The following is a 22226-nucleotide window of genomic DNA, read 5'->3' as shown; positions in this document are numbered from 1 at the left end:
AGCCTTTTTCTGCCCCAAGGCTAAACGAAAACCACAAGAACCCAATGGCCAATTAGGTTGCTAATTTATAAAGAGGCTTCTTACACAACAGCAGACTCTCTCAGTCATGCAGCACTTGCACCTGTTACCATGAAGGGCATGGTTGGCACTAGAGCACTGTCTTGTAGAGAGTCCTTTACCATGTGTGCTGTTAATGAGATTGGAACCACATACAGTGGTACCTCTGGTCACAACCATAATTCGTTCCAAAACTCTGGACGCGACTCGAACGTAATTTCTCCATAAGATTATATGTAAATACAAGTAATCCGTTCCAGACCATACGGACTGTATGTAAATATATATTTTTTAAGCACAAAAATAGTTAATTATACCATTGAATGCACAGTTTAATAGTAAACTAAATGTACAAACATTGAATAACACTGAGAAAACCTCGAACAACAGAGAAAACTAACATTGTAAGAGTTTGGGCTATACCCTTACAAACTGCTTGCTGTAAACACTTTTTTTATGAGTTTTAAGCACAGGGAAAAAAATGAAATGCCACTTCTCTTGTGAAACTTGTCAAACCATCCTCTACTGGCTTTAAACTCCTCACCTTCGCCACTTGAAGAAGGATTATTTTTCAGCAAATCACCATGAATCTTCCTGGCTTTCTCGCATATGATCGCCTCACTTACGCTATCCCCTGCAAGGTGCTTCTCGTTCAGCAACATTTTTTCCACCTCTTCCAGCACTTGAGGCCTCTGCTTGGTTAACATTGTAACTTCCTTTTGCAACATCAGCTGCTTTGTTAGGCCCTGTATAGGAAAACAAAAGAAAATGGGAAACGGAGAATGGGAAATTATTGGCGAGTACGAACGCACGTAGGGAAACTGGCTGCTAGTGTTTTTGTTCACCATCAGAGTGTGTGGTCGTGAACAGATGCAAAATTTTGGCAAATTTTTTTATCGTAACCCGATTTGTACGTGTTTGGAAATGTTCGTGACCAGAGGTTCTACTGTACAATAACAGGTTGCCATCTTTGTCTCCATCTCTACTGTTTAGTGCCATTTTCATGAACTTCTCCATGCTCAAATCTTATTTCTCTGTCTCCCACTTCACCCCAGAGAGAACATTCTAGTCCTGGACATCTTTTTTGAGGCACTCAACTATGAGACTATCGAGCAGAAGAAGGCCTATGAGGTGGCAGGGCTGTTGGGTAAGTGAGATGAGAAGATTTTGGTCAGTCTAAGGCCACATTTACACTTTCAGGTCTCGATGCCTGAAAACTCCAATCCAATGTCCATGTTGTTCACATTACACAATTTAAGTGTGGCCTGAGAGTTTTCCGACATCTTTGGCTTATATTGAATGTATATGTAAACTCTACATACAGTATATGGCGATACAGGTAAGGTGTAATCATGGATTCATATCATTATTATTTTATTGTGTCACATGATGCACAAAATTAACGACATCAAGTCACATCTTCCATTGGAAATCCGATGGGAGTGTAAACACAATTGGAGTATGAAAAAAAATATATGACATATTGGTTTGGGGTGTTTACATTAAAATCCAGTCTACATCAGATGTGTGCAATAATCAGAATCTGGCCCCTTCTGAGTGGTAGTGTAAACTCAGCGTGACCCTCTTTTTCTATTTGCGGCATGTCTCTTCATTTCTGGTGTCTTTGTATTCCATCTTAAGGAGACATTGGTGGTCAGATGGGCCTCTTCATCGGTGCCAGTATTCTCACCATCCTGGAGCTCTTCGACTATCTGTATGAGGTAAGTGGCCCTGTATATTATGATCCAGAGCACTTTTAGGGAGTGTTTTTTTCTTGGTAGAGTAATATATTAATGTGATGGATTAAAAGCCAGAAGTCTGCATGACCATCATCAGCAAGTCCTTCCATAAGAACCCTAAATACAAAGAGGACTGTTTCATTTATGTTAGGTAGAATGCCCAGAGGGAGCTGGGCATTCTCGTGGCCTCATAACTCCTGCAGATTTTATTTTTTCTCTCCAGCCTTCTAGAGTTTTTTTTTTCTGTACTCCCTGGCCATTGGATTTTACTTTTATTCTATATTAATTAGTGTTGTCTTATTTTAATTCTTACTTTGTCTTTTATTTGTCTTTTGTTCATCATGTAAAAGCACTTTGAGCTAAATTATTTGTATGAAAATGTGCTATATAAATACATGTTGTTGTTGTAATCTACTTTCCCCTATTGTATTATTAATATGTAGCCTTTGTCAGAATGTCTCAAATCTCACAGACTTACCACTGTTTATAACATATTGTACCATATAACTTCTCCCCACCTTCCCTTCTACATGTATAACCTCAGGCAATTAGGTATAGTAAAAGACAAGCAGGAGTTAAGTTACAGTTTAAATAATTTATTATTGATAATATTCATAAATAATAACAATATGCAAAGTACATTTGAATATTAGCAACCATACAACCTGATAAAATGGTGATGTGCAGTTGCAGGCATCACACAAACTTTTATTTGCTTAGCTTTCTTCAGAACAGGCCGCATGCCTGTCTCAGTATGGCTGCCGAGCTGTGCTCTTCATTGTGTTGTCCTTTTCAGTTCATGGTGTGAGATGGTCTTTCATCACTTTGGTAAGATAGAGAGAGTGAGGTAAAGTAAGCAAATTTATAGGTTTAATGCCCAACCCCTACAGCCAGTAGGGTGTTGTGGTACTTAAAGGTTTTTGATACAAGCCAATTCCAAACAGCCATACTTCAGACCAATGGGAGGACAGAATACCTTCACACCTGCCCTTCCAAACCAGGTGTTAAGGTGAAGCTTGGCAGTTAGGCAGTCTGGCTTGCCTGTGGGGGTTGACTGAGAGTCCTGCAGAGAATCACTGGCCAAACTAGTTTGACGCACATCCCCCAACCCTATTGTACAATTCACTTTCCTGATTTAGTCCTGGTGGGTGGAGTAAACATGAATGCTTCTCACTAATGTAACACTAATATTACATTGCTTTGCCTATGTTACAAATAAACACTTACAAAATATTTATCAACTTGTATGCAAAATTTCACATCACAACAGGGAGACTTGATGAAATGGCGCAGTCACTCCTTGAAGTTTAAGATCCATCATGGTGACTGACTAGCTGTAACTGAGCCAACTAATTAGCCAAATAAGCTGACCTGCATCCCGCTCCTCCTCAGCGCTTGCAGGGTGTCATTCTTCACATTTTTTTTTCCTCTGCTGCTGCTCACTTGGTGATCACTGGTTTATTTATTTTGCCCTCTTTTGCATTTGCCACGTCTCATCTCTCAAATCTTTTCTTCCCTGTAGGTAATAAAGCATAAAATCTACAGAACCTTGAAGTGTCAGAAGCCACATCACAAGAACAACAACGACAAAGGCGTGGTGCTGAGCCTAGACGATGTGCGACGCCACGTAAGTATTCAGTGCCTTGTGCTAGCATGGAGAAAGTCTGCTGGGAGAGTGCCAGCGAGGTAGTGGGTTGTGATGATCTGGGAGTGCGGTGGTCCAGGGTCCTAATTCAGTCTCTATAAAAGAGAGACCGCAGATAATGATGACTGATTAGAGATTTGAGCAGATCACGAGGAATGAGTGGGCTGACCAGACTGCAGTGGGCATTATCAGGGAGGAAGATGGTCATGGGTCCTAATTCAGTCTAAAATGGAGAGGAAGGGCAGATAAATACTGCTGGTTAAGAATTATGAGCAGATCCTTAGAAGTGAGTGAGTAAGTAAGTAAGAGAATCAATACTGCTTTGTCTGTGCCCAGGGAGTGAGGTGGTCTGGGGTCCTAATGTAGTCTTAATGCAGGGGCAGATAGGGAATGCTAGATTGGATATACTGTATGAGCAAATCACGAGAAGTGTGTGAGCTGCTTGATAACTGCAGTGGGTATGATCTGGAAGTGAGGTGGTCCGAGGTCCAAATCCAGTCTGTAATAAAAAGACAGAGCAGATACTGTAAATAATATGGGATAACAGATGTCAACTAATCAATACCACAGTAGGCGTGCTCTGTTAGAGAAGAGTTCTCGAGGTCCTAAAGCTAGTCCTGAATAAACAGAGAGCAAATAAATGATAATGGACAGGAGCCATCAGCATATGAGGAGTGAGCATGCTAATGAGACTGCAGCGGATATGATCTGGGAGTGAAGTGATCTGGGGGCCAAAACCGACACTAATAAAGAGAGATAGAGAGAGAGCGAGCAGATAAGGAATTCTAGATCAGCAATTCGAGCAAATTTCTAGGATTGATGGAGTTGATTGATATTGCAGTGGGTGTCATTCGGGAGTGAGATGGTCAGGGGTTAAACCTGGACTGTAATAAAGACAGCTGATAAATAAAATGTTGCTAAAGAGATATAAGCAAATCAAATTATGTTTACTGTCACGTATCCACAGCACAGTGAAATTTGTATTCAGATGACTTCTCGGAAACATTAACAAAGACACATTACAAGAAATCAATAAATAGTATGCTAAGTATGCAACATATACAGTTATGTACAATATAAACTATGTATTTGCAAGTAATATATGCACACACACGCTGTTTGTTTTGTTACACTATCTACATTCATATGGTTGACTGTTTAGTAACCTTATAACTTGTGAATAGTGGGTATTGAGAACAGGGGCTGTGCAGGATGGCTGAGCGCTTTACTAAGCCAGTTTGCCTTTCTAAGTCAGTGAATGTTGTGTATGTCCTCAGCAGAAGGCAGCTGGGTGCCGCTGATGCTTTGTGCCATTTTCACAAACCTCTGCAGTGCTTTAATATCTTGAGTTGATCAGATGCCATACCAGGATGTGCTGAGACCAGTGTGGATGGACTCCACTGTGCACCTGTAGACAGAGATGTGCGGTCAGGGGAGGCTGTCATCATGAACAGTAAAAAACAACTAATAATGATAAAATAAAATTGTCCACCAGTCTGTGCTATAAGTTTGTTTTTTGTATGATTCCAATAATTTTGATAATTTTTATAGTTAAAATAGCTGAATACAGGGGAGAAACGTGAGGTGAGGCAACAACGAGACAAGCCTCACCTTGGACTGCACTCTCACAAACACACTGCGGGGTTGATGCATGCAATTGGTGCGTGTCTGTTGTTGTATCTCACCAATATAATGTTTGTAGACACATTTATTATATAATTATTAGTGAATGTGTGTGACATATTTAGTCTTGCTGATTGGACATAAAACCACAGTGAAAAGGCACAAGGTTAGGCAGGCAGTACCGTGCCGTCCTGAAGGGGGCGCCTGTAAGCCCAACAGGTGATCGTTGCTGCTGTTTTTCAACAGGCCAATAAGTTAGCGATATCAGAAAGTGAAGTGTACTGCAACGAGCCATTTATTTTTATTTTTTGTTCCGACTGACTGCCAAAATGGAAGATTTAAGACTTTTAAAAGGAAAATAAGGAGGACTTTTATAGGAAAGTGACAGAGATTTTCGTGGAGAAGATTTGGTGCATAGACTTCATTTACAAATAAAGACCATAAACAGTTTTCAGTTTTATAAAAAATGGGATCAGACTAAGAAACAAAAACAATCCAATATTTAAAAATTAAATTTTGACCTGAAGTAAAATATTTTGTTTTTCTTGTTATCCTTTTGTTGAACAGTCTGTATTAAAATTGATTAAAGCATCAGAATTAAACGCTTTTAAAAACAACTAAATATTTCAATTAAGGTCAAAATTGAAATCCATTTTTTTTTGTACACCACTCTATACTTTCATTTGCATTGAATGATATGAATTGTGGGATTGCAATGACAAATTTAGAACACATGGAGGGTGAGGAGCAAATGCGCTCTCTCCGCTCTATCTCGCCGCTATAAATGTAATATTCTTTATTAGCCAAATATGTGCCTCACCTGTCTCTGTGTGTGTAAAGAATGCTTATGAGATATGAAACATAACCAGTAGTCAATGTGCATGCTGCCAAGTGAACTGTAAAAAGGCTGCTCTTTGGGGTTCATATATTTGTAAATCTGACTCTGAAGGAGTCAGTGCCTTGCCAGCCATTAACCTCACTGCACGTCACTGCCTGTAGACATTCATGAGATGGGAACAGATGCAGAAATGTGAGCTGCCCTTAGACTTCTGAGGAAGTAGAGATGCCATTTTGATAAGAACAGAAATGTGACTTTCTATTTCACTTGATGGTCACTCCATTAAATGTAAAGCTGCTTACCGACTCCACAGCATCCACTCCAGTTTAGATATCTGAGTGGCTTGCCTTCTGCTTCCATAAGTCCAAGAGTGTCAAACTCAATTTTACTGAGGGTGAAAAATAACAGTTTATATACCCAATGCAGGCTGAAGAATATCAGCAAACAACTTTTGCCACTTTCCTTTCACAGATAAGACACACATCTCTGCTCATCACAATCATATATTCTGCCTCCTGTCTCTTATGAAACTATCTTACCTCCATTTCAGCATTTCTTTTCTTTGACAATGTAGTGGGTTGGCAAAACTGCCAGCAGCCACAGGTCCAAGATGAGCACCAAGTGTATAAAATAACACCAGCCAGGGCCGACTACCCGACACAAAGCTGTAAATGGTGCCAAACACATTGTCATGGATGCAGGAGTACTGCTGGTTTACTCTTTGATATAACATTTTACTTCTATTCTCATAGTCTGAAATTGGAATTGATTAAATGGAAAGCTTGATAACAATTGTAAACAGTGCAGGAAGAGGCAGCTGCTCTGAAAACTGGCAGGTCGGGTTTGAAATGTCATGGCATTGAATTGAGTAAGGAATTGGGAGTGATCTGCCCTGAAATCTGTTGGGTTGGGCTAATCCAGAATATTGAAAGTTGGTAACATCTGGATATCAAACATGACGGACGTCAGGCCGCCACTCTCCTGATTTCACAGTTTTTTGTTGTTGTTTTTTTTTTTTTCCCATTTCTTGTAAATGTCCTACATTTAAATATTTCCCAAAAAACGACAATGGCTAACTAAATGAGAAAGACCACTCAGATGCAATGACTGACCATTCAAATCCAACACGATCAGAGGTGGACAACAAGGAGGAGACTGACAGGTCTTGGCTGTTGTGCAACTCATTATTTTTAGGTTCTGCATTCATTTCATCTGTCATTGTGAGTTTAGACATGGGTTTTGTTGTGTTTGCCTATTTTTACGGTTATGACGAAGACATCATGCTGTTTTGTTGTGTTTGCCAATTTTTACGGTTGTGACGGAGACATGCTGCCGCCAATTTGATAAGGTTGCTTTACACTTCAGCAGCCATCTTTGTTGTGGCTTAAGTGGCTGATTTTGAACACATGACCCCCAACCTTGTGATGTTTTGACATGATCACTGCATGCATTTTTAAAGGTATTGCCGCACCATTATTGTTATCTTGGATTTGGGATTTTTCAAAACAAATCTTTGCTCTCTTTGCTTGAGTTTTCTTGGTTTGAGATTTATTCTTCAGTAGTGTGGTATTTGAATTCTGCGTAGATTTTTTACTTTGATTCTTTCTTTGCCACAAAAACTGTTTAATTTTCTGATCTTGTTAGTGGTACTGGCTTTTGACCTCTGCCTTTCATCGATTCTGAGCTTGCTTCTCCCTCTGTGTAGCTCTTTTAATCTCCTTCTTACATTATTGACAGCTATCTTAGCACAGGCTTGCTTTGTTCCAAATATTGACAAGCCAAAGAGACCAGAATGACATGTCTGTTATGATTCTCAATTCTGGTCTGCCTACTGATTTTGATCAGTTTTATAAAAAGGTAAGGGCTAGACAACAGTGCGGCAGCATGCTGGATGGGGCTAGACACTGGAGTGGCAGCAGGCTGGGCGGGGCTAGACACCAGAGTGGCAGCAGGCTGGGCGGGGCTAGACACCAGAGTGGCAGCAGGCTGGGCGGGGCTAGACACTGGAGTAGAGCAGGCAGAGCTAGACACTGGAGTGGCAGCAGACTGAGTAGGGCTAAACAGCGGAGTGGCAGCAAGCTGGGTGGGGCTAGACACCAGTGGGGCAGCAGACTGGGTGGGGCTTAGACACCAGTGGGGCAGCAGGCTGGATGGGGGTAGACACCAGAGGGGCAGCAGGCTGGGCGGGGCTAGACACTGGAGTGGCAGCAGGCTGGGCGGGGCTAGACATGGAGTGGCAGCAGGCTGGGCGGGGCTAGACACAGAGTGACAGTAAGATGGGAGGGATGGACACCGGAGTGACAGTAAGATGGAAGGGGCTAGACACCAGAGTGACAGCAGGCTGGGTGGGGCTTGATACAGGAGTGGCAGCAGGCTGGGTGGGGCTGGACACCAGAGTGACAGCAGGCTGGGCGGGGAAAAGACACCAGAGTGGAAACAGGTTGTCCCTCTGGAAAGAGAAGTGTATGCCAGTGTTTCCAGGTCTGCTGTTTTCTTGCTCAATCGGGCTATTTTTGATCATTGTCTGAGGGGGAAAAAAAGGCGTTCATAGGTTGTGCTTGTTTGGGCTACCTTTTTAACACTAGAATTACCAGAGCCTACGAAAAAACTCATAAATCCGTCCCACCTTAAATCGCTTCTTAAAACCGTTCTCACCTCTCCGCCAGCGTCTTTTGTTAATCTAAATGTGCTGATAAAAGAAAAGCTGCAAGTAGCCGGCTATTCCATCCCCCCACCGACTTAGAACAAACTTCTCTGAGCTCACGCCTTGATTGATTTTCTGGGAGTGAAGTGGAGTTTTAGAGTGGAAATAATAGATCGTTGTTTGGAACACACGCATTTCATGTCTGTTCCGTTTCTACAGTAATCTGTGTAAACACATTGTTAAAACAGAAACGTTTTTTATATTCTAGTAGTAGATGACAAAATGTAGACATAAACTATATAATGTATGAAGCCTAAAGTCCAAATATCAAAAGAAATATTTTCACAGAAGGTACAAATCTAACACAACAATTGCGCTTTTATTCAAAAATATAACTGCAGAAACAAAAAGCCGCCTTAACATGCGACATTGAAACCAGTTTACTGTAACTGACTCCGTGGCTCAATAGACTCAGCCCCGCTTGGGAATCAAGAGGTCACGGGTTCGATCCTCCACCTCTCCTTTTGAGAAGTAAACTGCTCTTAGTCTTACTATTTTAGAATAAAAACATACATTTGATTTCAGTCTGTAACAGCCGGTGTAATTTATGATACTTGTAAAGGTTAGCTTTGTTTTTTTTTTTTTAGTCAGTTTTATTATCTCGGCCGCGTTCACGAGCCCAAACACACCCCACCCCGCATCTGGCGCTGCTGTTTTCACATAGACCTATAACAGAGGTAAACTCAGCTCCCTTCTACATCGGAAGCAAGAATGCACATACCATTGCTTGCATACTAAAGTGTCAGCAGGCACTTTTCGTGGCATTACACACAGTTTTGAGCATGCCCTCTGCACACTACTTGTGACTTTAGGCTTTAGGAAGTAAGTAAATAAATAAAGGTAAATCGTGTCATAAAATGATTTTTCAAAACGTCACATATATTTGTCTTTCTTTTTTTAAAATGTGCATTGATCACCGCCAGCATGTTGTAGCACACAGCATCTGGCTACCTGCATGTTCTTGCGCGCACTGAATAAGAGACAAATATACAGTCTGACTGAGAGAATCAAACGGAAAAAAAAGCAAACATTTAGAAATGCCATACTTTTACAGCTGATCGGACGCTGTTTGTTTTCAAATAATATTGCATTTGTGCGATGATGTTTTCACATATGTTGTCTCTTGTTTCTTTCAGGTGTGTAATAGAAACCACAGCATTGCTCTGGCCATTTTTACTTTCTTGTATATGAAGTGTGGGGAAAGTACTGGATTCCTCCAAAAATTCCATTTCGAGATTTTGATGAATCTCGACATTTTAGAGCTCCCCAAGTCCGAAAATACCATTTTTGGAATTATGTCTGTATGTGTGTGACTGTGTGCGTGCGTGTGTGTCTGTATGTAAACACAACAACTTGAGTACGGCTTCACTTAGGTCACTCAAATTTTGCATACAAGTATTAGGAACAAAACATAGGTTTTTATCAACTTTTAGGCTATTTCTGCTAAACGGAAGTGGTACTTTTTTATTTATGCAGCTGCAAAGTCTGACTTATTAAACGTTACTTTTATAATAATTGTTAAATGCATTATTAATTTGATTTGATTTGTTGTTGATGGTTCTTTAATGTACATAACATAAAAGTATAATCATTGCCTTGCGGTTTACTCCTCAAATATCCATTCCCATATCTGAGTATACAGGAAAGACCACTCCTGATTTTCTTTCCATAGATGTCTCAGCAGTTCAGTGTAAAATTGTTAATTAATAGTCTGTTCACAGGGGAACTCTTTATTAACAAGTTAGTAATTTGCAAAGAACGCAGTTATCCTTGTTTTCATGTACAATATGACCTGATGGGCTTTTTGGCTTGGAGAAGAAAAAGGAATGCCACAGGTCACACTCATGATTGTTGAATAAATGTCAGAAATAAGCGCTCTATAAACTCAGCATAATGCCACTTTGACAAATTGTTTAACAAGACTGTAGGCATGGGAAACCTAGCAGCATAGTTGGTAGCTACACCATACTCCTGTGCTATCGATCAGTTCCCAGAATTTTTGGGTCCCCCTTCATAATCCTCAGTATACCCATTACAGGGGATGTGTGAAAATGTTGTAGCAACTGGCAAACAGGCCAGTTTAGATGGGAAGCTGTCTGTGGGCTCTGAGTGGAGTGGGTTGGGCCAGATGCTTGAGTGGCAGTGTGCTGATCAAACCCAGATGCTGGAGTGGCAGCAGCAGCCCGTCGAGCCAAGAAGGAAGCACATACTTTGACAAACCCTTAAGTGGGTTTGAAAAAAAGAAGTCCAAATTTTTGGAGTAATAATATAAATGGAACCGTATGCAGCCATTAGTCTGAGTAATGCAGAAGAGTGTGATGGTGCAGCCTGATGATCTAGACATTGTTCACATTGCGGGGAACACTGCTTTACCTTTGAAATGACCTTCTTCCTGCTTCTGCGCTCATAGCTAACTAGGGATACTATACTGGTCGGTCGTTGCGAGCCAATTCATGGTACATACTTACCTTAATCCATACAAAGAAATAGCCATTTTAGGGCTGAACATATGTCAGGAAAAGTGGCTGTTCTGTTTGATGCTGGTCAGAAGTATGAGGCGGTATGGCTTTGGTCTGAAGATTGCTTCTCTTCGTATGCTGTGATTTGTCTGTTGAGGATATGCATATCCTAACTGACACATTCTATGTGATTAATTTATTATATTGACAGATGCAGTAGATAGGAAAGGCACTATATGATAGATAGATAGATAGATAGATAGATAGATAGATAGATAGATAGATAGGAAAGGCACTATATGATAGATAGATAGATAGATAGATAGATAGATAGATAGATAGATAGATAGATAGATAGATAGATAGATAGATAGATAGATAGATAGATAGATAGATAGGAAAGGCACTATATGATAGATAGGTCAATCGATCTATCCAGAGGCAGATTGCAGTGTTAATCCAATAGTGGTGCACTAACACGATCCTCCATTTAGCCCAGTGTTTCTTATACACTGGTAATGTCATTGCACATACCTTTAAAATGCTAGCCTGTTCATCCACACATTCAGTCCTTCACTCTGTCTCTTGACCTCCAGCTTAGTGTTAACAGAAGATAAAAGGAACTTCTACAAAGACTTTAGTGTTATTTTCATTTGTTGTTTTCCCCCTTTATTGTCCAAACTCCTGCTCTAGTGTGCCTTGAATGAAAGGCTCGCTGATATGTAGGCCTTTGCCTGTGTTTTGGCCCCTCCCTCTATTTATTTTCACTTCCTGGTTGTCTGCCTCTGCTGCTGGCCTTGTGGCTATCCCTGCCATCATAATAATTTGGGATTCAAAAACCTTCAGCAAACCTACAACTGAGATAAGTGGTTGGGCTGCTGCATTACAAATTACAGCCAGGTTATGTGGCACAAACATACATACTGTGAAACTAAAGCTCAGAGAAAACCAAAGGGATCCTAGGGAGAGAATGGAAAATGGAAATCCCAGCGTTATGAATACCAAGAAGGCTACAACCATTAAAACACAAATGTCATGAGAGCAAAACACAAAGTAAATGATTCATATTTTTTTTTAAATGAGACAATAACTGCATATTAAAAAAGTGAGTCAAACTAATCATGAATGTTCAAAGAGCTAAATACACCAAAATGTAAAAATCCTTTACACAAATATAAAAATCTAAAATCCCCAATTCATTTTTGAACAAATGGACACATTAGCATTACCACCTCTGCATTAAGGGTGAGTGGTACACTGCTCCGTTTCCCAGCAGATGGTGATGTTCTGCAAAAATTAAACAAATTGTAAACCTGCTGCAGTAATAAAATATTGTTAAAATGTTTATGTATATTAAGATGTTTGTGGGCAAACTCAACTTGATCACCATACATTTTTCCCAATTTTGTATTATATGTTTAATGGAATTTCATGTCTAGAAAAAACATTCAAATATCTGCTTTCCTGTTTTCTGGTCAGCCCCTTGGACCCTCAAGTTTGTCCTCATGTCTTTGTTCACATGTGCACAGGTTAAACCTCAGCTTTTCAGTGCCAACTTGGGGACTGAAGGCCTTTTAAAAGACCCATTAATTGATTTTTTGTGAAGCAGTTTAAAGCATTTGTGAACTTGTACATCCCACTATTTCACAGTAGTTACAATCCTCGCCATTATTCATGTCAATTATGCACAATACTCTGAAAATATGTCGATACATTTCCATTTAGTGTGATTTTTAATTGCATTATGGCTGACAATTTGTTATCATTAGTGTTATGAATAATCTTTTTTCCTGCTGTGTCCCTTGCCTGTTAATTCATTCAATCAGCTCTGACTCACATCACTCACTTGTGGTCAGAGCAACACTATCTGCATTCACTTTTCCCAACTCTGTGAGCTGATTCAAGCCAGGATCCTTCTGGAGACTCTGTGGTGACCACACAACAGACCAGGCCAATGGAAATAAGCAAATGAGCAGATCATGTAAGCTCTGCCATTTGTATGATTTGTCATCTCTCTCTTTTCCTCCCTCAAACACACTTACACTATATGTATGATGTGATTTGTATGTTGAGAATATGCATATCCTAACTGACACATTCTATGTACTTAATTTATTATGTAGTGAGATAGATATGAAAGGCACTATATAATACAAACCGGATTCCAAAAAAGTTGGGACACTATACAAATCGTGAATAAAAACTGAATGCAATGATGTGGAGGTGCTAACTTCTAATATTTTATTCAGAATAGAACATAAATCACGGAACAAAAGTTTAAACTGAGAAAATGTATCATTTTAAGGGAAAAATATGTTGATTCAGAATTTCATGGTGTCAACAAATCCCAAAAAAGTTGGGACAAGGCCATTTTCCCCACTGTGTGGCATCTCCCCTTCTTCTTACAACACTCAACAGACGTCTGGGGACCGAGGAGACCAGTTTCTCAAGTTTAGAAATAGGAATGCTCTCCCATTCTTGTCTAATACAGGCCTCTAACTGTTCAATCGTCTTGGGCCTTCTTTGTCGCACCTTCCTCTTTATGATGCGCCAAATGTTCTCTATAGGTGAAAGATCTGGACTGCAGACTGGCCATTTCAGTACCCGGATCCTTCTCCTACGCAGCCATGATGTTGTGATTGATGCAGAATGTGGTCTGGCATTATCTTGTTGAAAAATGCAGGGTCTTCCCTGAAAGAGATGACGTCTGGATGGGAGCATATGTTGTTCTAGAACCTGAATATATTTTTCTGCATTGATGGTGCCTTTCCAGACATGCAAGCTGCCCATGCCACACACACTCATGCAACCCCATACCATCAGAGATGCAGGCTTCTGAACTGAGCGTTGATAACAACTTGGGTTGTCCTTGTCCTCTTTGGTCCGGATGACATGGCGTCCCAGATTTCCAAAAGAACTTTGAATCGTGACTCGTCTGACCACAGAACAGTCTTCCATTTTGCCACACTCCATTTTAAATGATCCCTGGCCCAGTGACAACGCCTGAGCTTGTGGATCTTGCTTAGAAATGGCTTCTTCTTTGCACTGTAGAGTTTCAGCTGGCAACGGCGGATGGCACGGTGGATTGTGTTCACTGACAATGGTTTCTGGAAGTATTCCTGAGCCCATTCTGTGATTTCCTTTACAGTAGCATTCCTGTTTGTGGTGCAGTGTCGTTTATGGGCCCGGAGATCACGGCCATCCAGTATGGTTTTACGGCCTTGACCCTTACGCACAGAGATTGTTCCAGATTCTCTGAATCTTCGGATGATGTTATGCACAGTTGATGATGATAGATGCAAAGTCTTTGCAATTTTTCGCTGGGTAACACCTTTCTGATATTGCTCCACTATCTTTCTGCAACATTGTGGGAATTGGTGATCCTCTACCCATCTTGGCTTCTGAGAGACACTGCCACTCTGAGAAGCTCTTTTTATACCCAATCATGTTGCCAATTGACCTAATTAGTGTTTATTGGTCTTCCAGCTCTTCGTTATGCTCAAATTTACTTTTTCCAGCCTCTTATTGCTACTTGTCCCAACTTTTTTGGGATTTGTTGACACCATGAAATTTTGAATCAACATATTTTTCCTTTAAAATGATACATTTACTCGGATTAAACGTTTGATCTGTCATCTACGTTCTATTACAAATAAAATATTGACATTTGCCATCTCCACATAATTGCATTCAGTTTTTATTCACAATTTGTTTAGTGTCCCAACTTTTTTGGAATCCGGTTTGTACATAAATAGATATGAAAGGCACTATAAGATAGATAGATAGATATCATCACTTCACTCGCCAAACCCCTCCTAGCCAGTGCTACGTGTTGTTGTGAAGAGCGGGGCTGAAAGCACCCCAAGGAGACCCGGCTGCACCTCCGAAACCCCTCTTAAACTGTGATAACAAGTAACAGTTTTGGTTTTTTTTTTTACCTCCTCTTTGCTCGATCAGCTGCTGGTTACTGCTGCTGCTGTGCCGCGTGATCTGCATTGCGTGCGGTGCTTCACACTTTTAAAAGCCTGTACAGCACCTGAATATTCAATTTCTTTTCGCTGTTCCGTTATTTCACCAAGTAATATTTTCAGCTTGTTTGTGCTAATGCGATCTTTACTCTCATTTTTTGAGACTTTTGAATTTTTCTACTTCCATTATCTCTAACCAGCTCTGCGTGTGTATCACGGGACTTGCTTCCAAAGGTTGTAAGTATGACGTGACTTGTCCGTCTTGCGGAACGTTAAAGTGTCTCTCTGTCTCTCTTTAAAAAGATCACGTCTCGTTGCAGGAAAAACTCTTGTATCATCACAAGATTTTTTTTAAATAATATAGAGATATGGAAATACTCCAATATGTCTCTATCCTTGGTTTACACTCCAAAGTGACTGTAGGAGTGGGGCTCCAAATGATTCAGTCATTCTTTTTTTAATATTATGAAATAATCAGATACATTCCTGGATGACTGTAGGAGTGAACCCCAGTTGGCTCATTGATTAATTTATTCATCCAATCCTACGATTCACCACATTTATAGTTTATATGATAACTACGGATTGCACGTCAACCCCAAATTGCCTTCAGACCCCTTCCAGTGGTGCCGAAAGATTACATCAACTAATAGAATTGTATTATACAAAAATGACTCAGAGAAACAGTGCAGAGAAAAATGTAATTAATGACTTAATGTATGTGCAAATCACACAAACACCCCCAGACGTGCCGATTCTGAAACTGCCTACCCCCCTCATCTAACACATACAGAGTATACAAATAACATAAAAATCATGGACCCAAAATATCCCACAACATCCACTCAGTTTAATCTCTTTATAAGATAAAATATCTCCCTATCAATGTTTCAAATCTTCAGACATGCCGTCCTAGAGTAAAAGATTATTAATTGCTCACTCTGATCTCTATCCTTTCAACTGTCCAGTCCACTTCCTTTAATGTATCGGGATTTCTTCGAGGTGGCCACCACCAAACGGTATAGGACTTTGGTGCTCCACAAGAAACAATCTCTTTCCTGACTTCAGATAGGTCATGCCTTTCCCCTCTGCCATAAAGCTCCGCTGTTTGTCTCCTTCCCTTCCTTCCTTTTCAGGCTCTTTTTTTAACATGGTTCCATAGCACCCTCCTGGAAATCACAGCAACAGACCCATACCTCACAAAGGTCCTTCCTATTTATATATATCCACCTCGCCCATCTTAAGCCTTACACTATACTGTAGATGTGCTCAGACAGGGTTAACATAGAGAGACAAGAGACAATCCAGCAAATACATTTATATGGCAGTGCTACAATTTATTCACCCATCATTTTTTTTTTACGATTATGAAATAGTCCATAACATCTCTAAACTTGATTTTCACTGCATTGATTCACTTGATTTTGACTACAGGAGTGGGTGCCAAATGGTTCATTTGTTAATTCATTAATATTATGAAATACTCCAGTGCATCTCCAAACTTGATTTACATTTTAAAGTGTAGTGCCAATTGATAAATTCATCCATTCATTAATTGGAGTCATACTTGTTTGCTGATGACATTGTGATCTGTAGTGATAGTAGGGAGCAGGTTGAGGAGACCCTGGAGAGGTGGAGATCTGCTCTGGAGAGGAGAGGTCAGTAGGACCACCACGACAGAATACATGTGTGTAAATGAGAGGGAGGTCAGTGGAACAGTGAGGATGCAAGGAGTAGAGCTGGAGAAGGTGGATGAGTTTAAATACTTAGGATCAACAGTACAGAGTAACAGGGATCATGGAAGAAGAGAGTGCAGGCAGGGTGGAATGGGTGGAGAAGAGTGTCAGGAGTGATTTGTGACAGACGGGTATCAGCAAGAGTGAAAGGGAAGGTCTACAGGATGGTAGTGAGACCAGCTATGTTATATGGGTTGGAGATGGTGGCACTGACCAGAAAGCAGAAGACAGAGCTGAAGGTGGCAGAGTTAAAGATATTAAGATTTGCATTGGGTGTGACAAGGATGGACAGGATTAGAAATAAGAATATTAGAGGGTCGGCTCAAGCTGGACGGTTTGGAGACAAAACCAGAGGGGCAAGATTGCGTTGGTTTGGACATGTGCAGAGGAGAGACGAGGAGTATAATGAGAGAAGGATGCTAAGGATAGAGCTGCCAGGGAAGAGGAAAAGAGAAAGGCCTAAGAGAAGGTTTATGGATGTGGTGAGAGATGACATGCAGGTGGTGGGTGTGACAGGGGAAGGTGGAGAGGACGGGAAGATATGAAAAAAGATGACCTGCTGTGGCAACCCCTAACGGGAGCAGCCAAAGAAAAAGAAGATTAGTTGGAGTCATACTCAATGATTTTTACTCTTATTAACTCTTTGAGGGCTGAATATTTTTTTCCAAAAAACAGTTTTCTGGAAAGCAAACAGAAATCAACATAAAACATTTGTTGCTGCATGCTGTGGCTGCCAGTTTGCCAAGAATATATGGCAGGCTTGCTGCCAGGCTGTCTTTGTGGGGCTGGGACAAAGTCTCAGTGCACTGCAGTTTGATTTCTACCTCTTAGCATTGTTAAGTGGCTGTCCTCCCTGGCGAACGTTGTCAGTATAACGATTAGCTGGGGACCAGTCAGCTGAAGCTGGAACCTCACATTCCTTTTCGATCACTTGTATCAAAATCTGAGTCCGGCAAGTCATAGTCCAGTTCAGAAATAATTGGCAAAACGTCGTCCACGGAGTGTTTAGCTTTACACATTCGCTTTGATCTCTCGCCAGATGTCGGTGCCATTTTTGCCGTTGCTGGCACCTTGCTATTCACGGGAGTGCAGGAAATCTTGGTCAACACTTTCCTTCTAGCAACAACAGTCCAACTAAAACATAACATTTGGTTTTGTCACAGTTTACAGTCAATTACCATTGTCAACTCCTCCTTTTGACAAAAGTCGACATCAGCCCTGAAAGAGTTAAAAGAAGAGGGAAACACTTCACGACATCTTTAAACTTGAGCCCCTTAATAACTCTGATTTTTGCTAGTGATGAGCAAATTTCACTGAATTCCGCAAAATGGTCACTGGGGAAGGATGAACAGAACTAGTATTGATATTGTGGACTAGGGAAGCATCTGCCAGTCACGTTTGACTGACTATTGGGGCCAAAAATGTGATATGAGCTGTGAGGCAGCAGTACACTCCACTACACCACCATTCCTTAAACAGGAAAAGATGCCAATGGAACGATAACCACAAACAGAATACCACAAATTGTCACACGCTAGCAATAAGTAAAAAACCAAAAAAAAATAAAAAATACGTATCATTGAACTCAATGGAGTTCCAGTCTTAGGGAACACATTAGCTGTGGGATGAAGCAATGGCACGAGGCTGGCTCCTTGCTGTGTTTGGAGTCACACACTGCATGTCTTTTTGTTTCCAATCTCTGTGCAGATGCTTTACACTTTTTTCTTCAACGAAGTATACAGAAATGCATTGTAAACACTAGTTAATATTTCACTGTTATTATTTTTTCACAGTGTCATGTGTTTTCTTTCTTGACAAGAAGGGAGGCCTCTGTACATGGCTAATTATGCATGCAAATTTGCCATGCTGCACTGGCCAGCACACAGGGATTAGTGTTAAACAGTATGTCCCGTGGCAGTACTCCTAATATTCTCGTTATGGCCAGTTAATCAAATGAAAATATTGTAAGTTTTTTTTTTTTTGTTTGTTGCTTTATACTCCTGCTGTGTGGATGGCTGGCATACTTGATCAGGAAGTGGCATCATACAAGCCCAAAGTAGCTGCACGACGATCATACAGTACCCAGGCAGGAAAGCTCTAAGCAGCTCTGTGATGTCACACTGGCCTTGCATAACATCATGGGGTGCTGGGGGAAAAAAATGTCACCACAGAGTGCATTTCCAAGGAATATATTCAGAAAACAAGGTCACAAGCAAATACAGCGTGTTTGCTGCAAAAAAACGCAAAACCAACATTCATTTTTACCCTATCTTAATAGCAGGGAAGGATACTCCAGTACATCACTAAACTTGATTTACACTCGAGTGATTCTGTCGTAGTGTGTTACTGTACATTTTATTGTAGCATGGCGGAATACTGCAGCACATCTGTAAATCTGATGCATGCTCCTGAGTGACTCTCAAATATGCCCTAGTGATTGATCTTTATTAATATTATGGGGTATATTCTGGCTCAATTACACTTGATTTATGCTTCACAGAGACCCCTATAGGAGTGGACTTCTGATTGTTGTGTGATTGACTCTTTCATTCATTTTTAATTACATCAGTATGGTGGAATACTCCAGCACATCTGTAAACCTAATGCATGCTCCTGAGTGACTCTCTAGTATGCGCTACTGATTGATTTTTACACTTTATTAATAGTATGGGGGACGTTCCAGCTCATTTAAACTTGATTTATGCTCCAGTGGGCGGAGTGGTGGCTCTAAGGTTAGGGATTTGCACTGGCAATGGGAAAGTTGCCAGTTCAAGTCCCATAAACGCCAAAAGTGATTCTGCTTCATTGAGCGAGGCCCTTAACCTGCAATTGCTCCGTCCTGGGTATGACGTTAATCTGCATCCAGCCCTACAAGTAGGCCCTCCAACCCCCAGGGGGAAAACTTGGGGGTTGGTGGCAGAATTGGCACTCCAGCCACTGCAAAAAACCTCCCACTGGTTCCATTCCATCTGAACTTGTGTGATGCTGAGGTGTCACCCGTTGCATGGCTACACTAGGGTCCCTATCTGGGATCCTGAGTTGGTTTGTCATGTGGTGGGTGCGACAATGCGCTCTATCAGCGCCTGCTCCTAACCTCTCTCTATGCTCCAGAGTAGGAGGGGGGGTTCCCGATTGATGTTTCTTCGATATATTCATTCATTCATTTTTTTACCCTTTATTGTCTTCCTCTTTCAGGCCCCCTGTGAGAGCTTACTGGCCCCTGCCAACATCCTACCTCATCATCCCGGGCGGGGCAACTTTGAAGACTTCACCTGCTGAAGGAGCTGCGAGGGGCTGTTCGTTTGCAGGACGGGGCAGCCCAAGAAGGAGCTGGCTAGAGCGCATTACAGGAGGGTCTCAACTACCAAAGCGTCGGCATATCCAGCATGACCAGACTCTGTCTGCGGAGGCGAAGCAGGAGAATAAACGAAAAGGGGGGTAGGAAGGGATGAGGGGTGGGGGCGTGGTTGTACAAATTTTAAATCATCTAAACATGTGACGGAATACAAGGTCCCAAGCTGTACCGTAACTATTTGTAGGAGGCTTGTAGATGAAGGAGGCGATGCCATTTTCTGATGGGTTGTTGGCATAACTGGAAAACGTCACGTCAAGCCAAGCCAAGCCAAGCTCAGCGTTTTACTTTTTAAATGTAATGTAACTCCCCTCTTCGAGGGGGGATTTCCCACCTTCCCCATCTCTGTTAAAACTTCTTTTAACTGGTAGGTAAGTTAGTTAATAGTGTGAAAGCGACCTCGCCACAGAGTGTGCATGCATGCGTGCGTGTTAATGTGCAAGTGAGCTTAAAGAGGCCTTTGCTTACAGTTACGTCCAAGACCAGGAAGTCTCTAAGGGGGTGTAGTAAATCAGTCTCTTTAAAAACAAGCAATTGGGGGGCCAACTTTGTTCATTGACATTAGTGGAAAAGCCAGCACATGCCAAATGTGTGCACAGATCTGCAATTACATCTGCAGTGAAGAGAAACGGCATTTGGCTTTATATACTGCCCTTCAGGGTAATGCGTGGTGCAAACAGCTACATGTTTCCATGTTAACTTAACACTGGCGACTTTGCTGTGTAAAAGCAATTTGAAAATATATAGCAGACTGCTTATACAACTTAACTGTGGCATGCAAAGCCATGCAAGTCCTTGAGTTCCTCTCACTTATTTCCGTGGTGAACTTTTGAAAAGTCCTGGAGCATAACACGTATGAAAATAAAGGAGACAAGACAAATGCGCAGAAATGTCGTGCTCAGATACGTGGCTTTGACTCCATTATATATAATAATTGCCATCTGCTATTCTGATCTTATATTTTCACTCCCACTCTCTCACACACACACACACACTATATGGACAAAATGACATCTTTTGCTGTTTATTTGGGATAAGATGGGGAAAAAATGGCTTCCATAATAACCCTCCAACCTCTCCACAACCTCCTTCATCCCGACCCTTTACAGGCCACCACCCTGCTTTAGGAGTGCCCTCCACATATTTCAGCTCTGGCACTGAACTTCTTCAGGTGCTCACAACACTTTATGCTATAACATTACACTCTCAGACCAACTTAGTCTAGTTAAGGGTTGCAGAGGGCCCAAACAGAACCAATACTGGATGGGAGGGGTGCCAGTCCATCGCAGGGCCCCACTCACACACACACAGACTGGGCCAATTTGGAATTGCCAATTAATTTAACCTGCACATCTTTAGGGATGTTGCAGAAAAACTGGAATATCCAAAGAAAAATTTCAACATACACAGGGAGAACATGCAAGCTCCACATTAAACTTAATTAAGTAGATAGCTAGAGATAGATAGAGTACCTCAAGGATTTGAGAATGTAATCCTTGTTTTGTGTAATATGTTTACATATTTTCCATTTTGAATAAAAGTGCATTTTCTAACCCCATTATCCAATCAAGGCTACCTTGGAATGGGGCACAACCTTTGGCAGGATATCTGTTCATCACAAGAACTGGTAGATTAAAGAGAGGAATTTTTTTAACCCAACATTTATATAAGTGAAATCAATGAACTCGGGGACTCTCCCACATCCCATGCAAGGTGAGGTGGTGTTGGGGGGATTAGGCTCCCTCTTGAGATCTACACAAAGCCAGCCAAAAAATATATATATATATATTAATTTATTAGAACAGAAATCCATACTGTCTGCAAATTTTTGGCCTAAAGAATAATGGTGAGAAACTGGTGCGTCACGTGATTTTAAAAGCTACTCAGTGCAAATTACAATATCATTGTAAAAAATGAGCAGAGAGTACTTTAGCGGCAGGATGAAAAGATGGCGGTCTGTGAGTGCTTCACAATCGGAGTGTGGCAAGATGGGTGTCTGGGCTGGGAGCCGGCAGGGCGGGGCGAGTCTGAGCAGCAGCAGTTCACGTCCTTTAAATCGGGGTCGCCAACTCCGGTCCTGGAGGACCAATGTGGCTGCAGCTTTT

General features: G+C 41.2%; 1 protein-coding gene across 1 annotated transcript; it reads left to right on the top strand.

The window, feature by feature from the left end:
• Nucleotides 1–825: 825 nt before the first annotated feature.
• LOC120526435 (acid-sensing ion channel 1-like) lies at nucleotides 826–21456 on the top strand. The gene is made up of 5 exons (XM_039749606.1): nucleotides 826–869; nucleotides 1113–1204; nucleotides 1699–1778; nucleotides 3319–3423; nucleotides 19965–21456. Exons 1-5 carry the CDS (start codon nucleotides 826–828, stop codon nucleotides 20046–20048), a joined length of 405 nt encoding a protein of 134 aa, XP_039605540.1. The 3' UTR covers nucleotides 20049–21456.
• The last annotated feature ends 770 nt before the right edge of the window (nucleotides 21457–22226 follow it).

The sequence above is a fragment of the Polypterus senegalus genome, chromosome 3 (genome assembly GCF_016835505.1).
Source record: "Polypterus senegalus isolate Bchr_013 chromosome 3, ASM1683550v1, whole genome shotgun sequence".
Classification (NCBI taxonomy): domain Eukaryota; kingdom Metazoa; phylum Chordata; class Cladistia; order Polypteriformes; family Polypteridae; genus Polypterus; species Polypterus senegalus.
This window is presented reverse-complemented; position numbering and strand designations above follow the sequence as displayed.

Coding starts and splice junctions, on each gene's coding strand:
- LOC120526435 (XM_039749606.1), top strand. CDS start 826: ATGGGAAACGGAGAATGGGAAATTATTGGCGAGTACGAACGCAC. Junction 1,779..3,318: donor TCTTCGACTATCTGTATGAG/GTAAGTGGCCCT, acceptor TCTTCCCTGTAG/GTAATAAAGCATAAAATCTA. Junction 3,424..19,964: donor TAGACGATGTGCGACGCCAC/GTAAGTATTCAG, acceptor TTCCTCTTTCAG/GCCCCCTGTGAGAGCTTACT.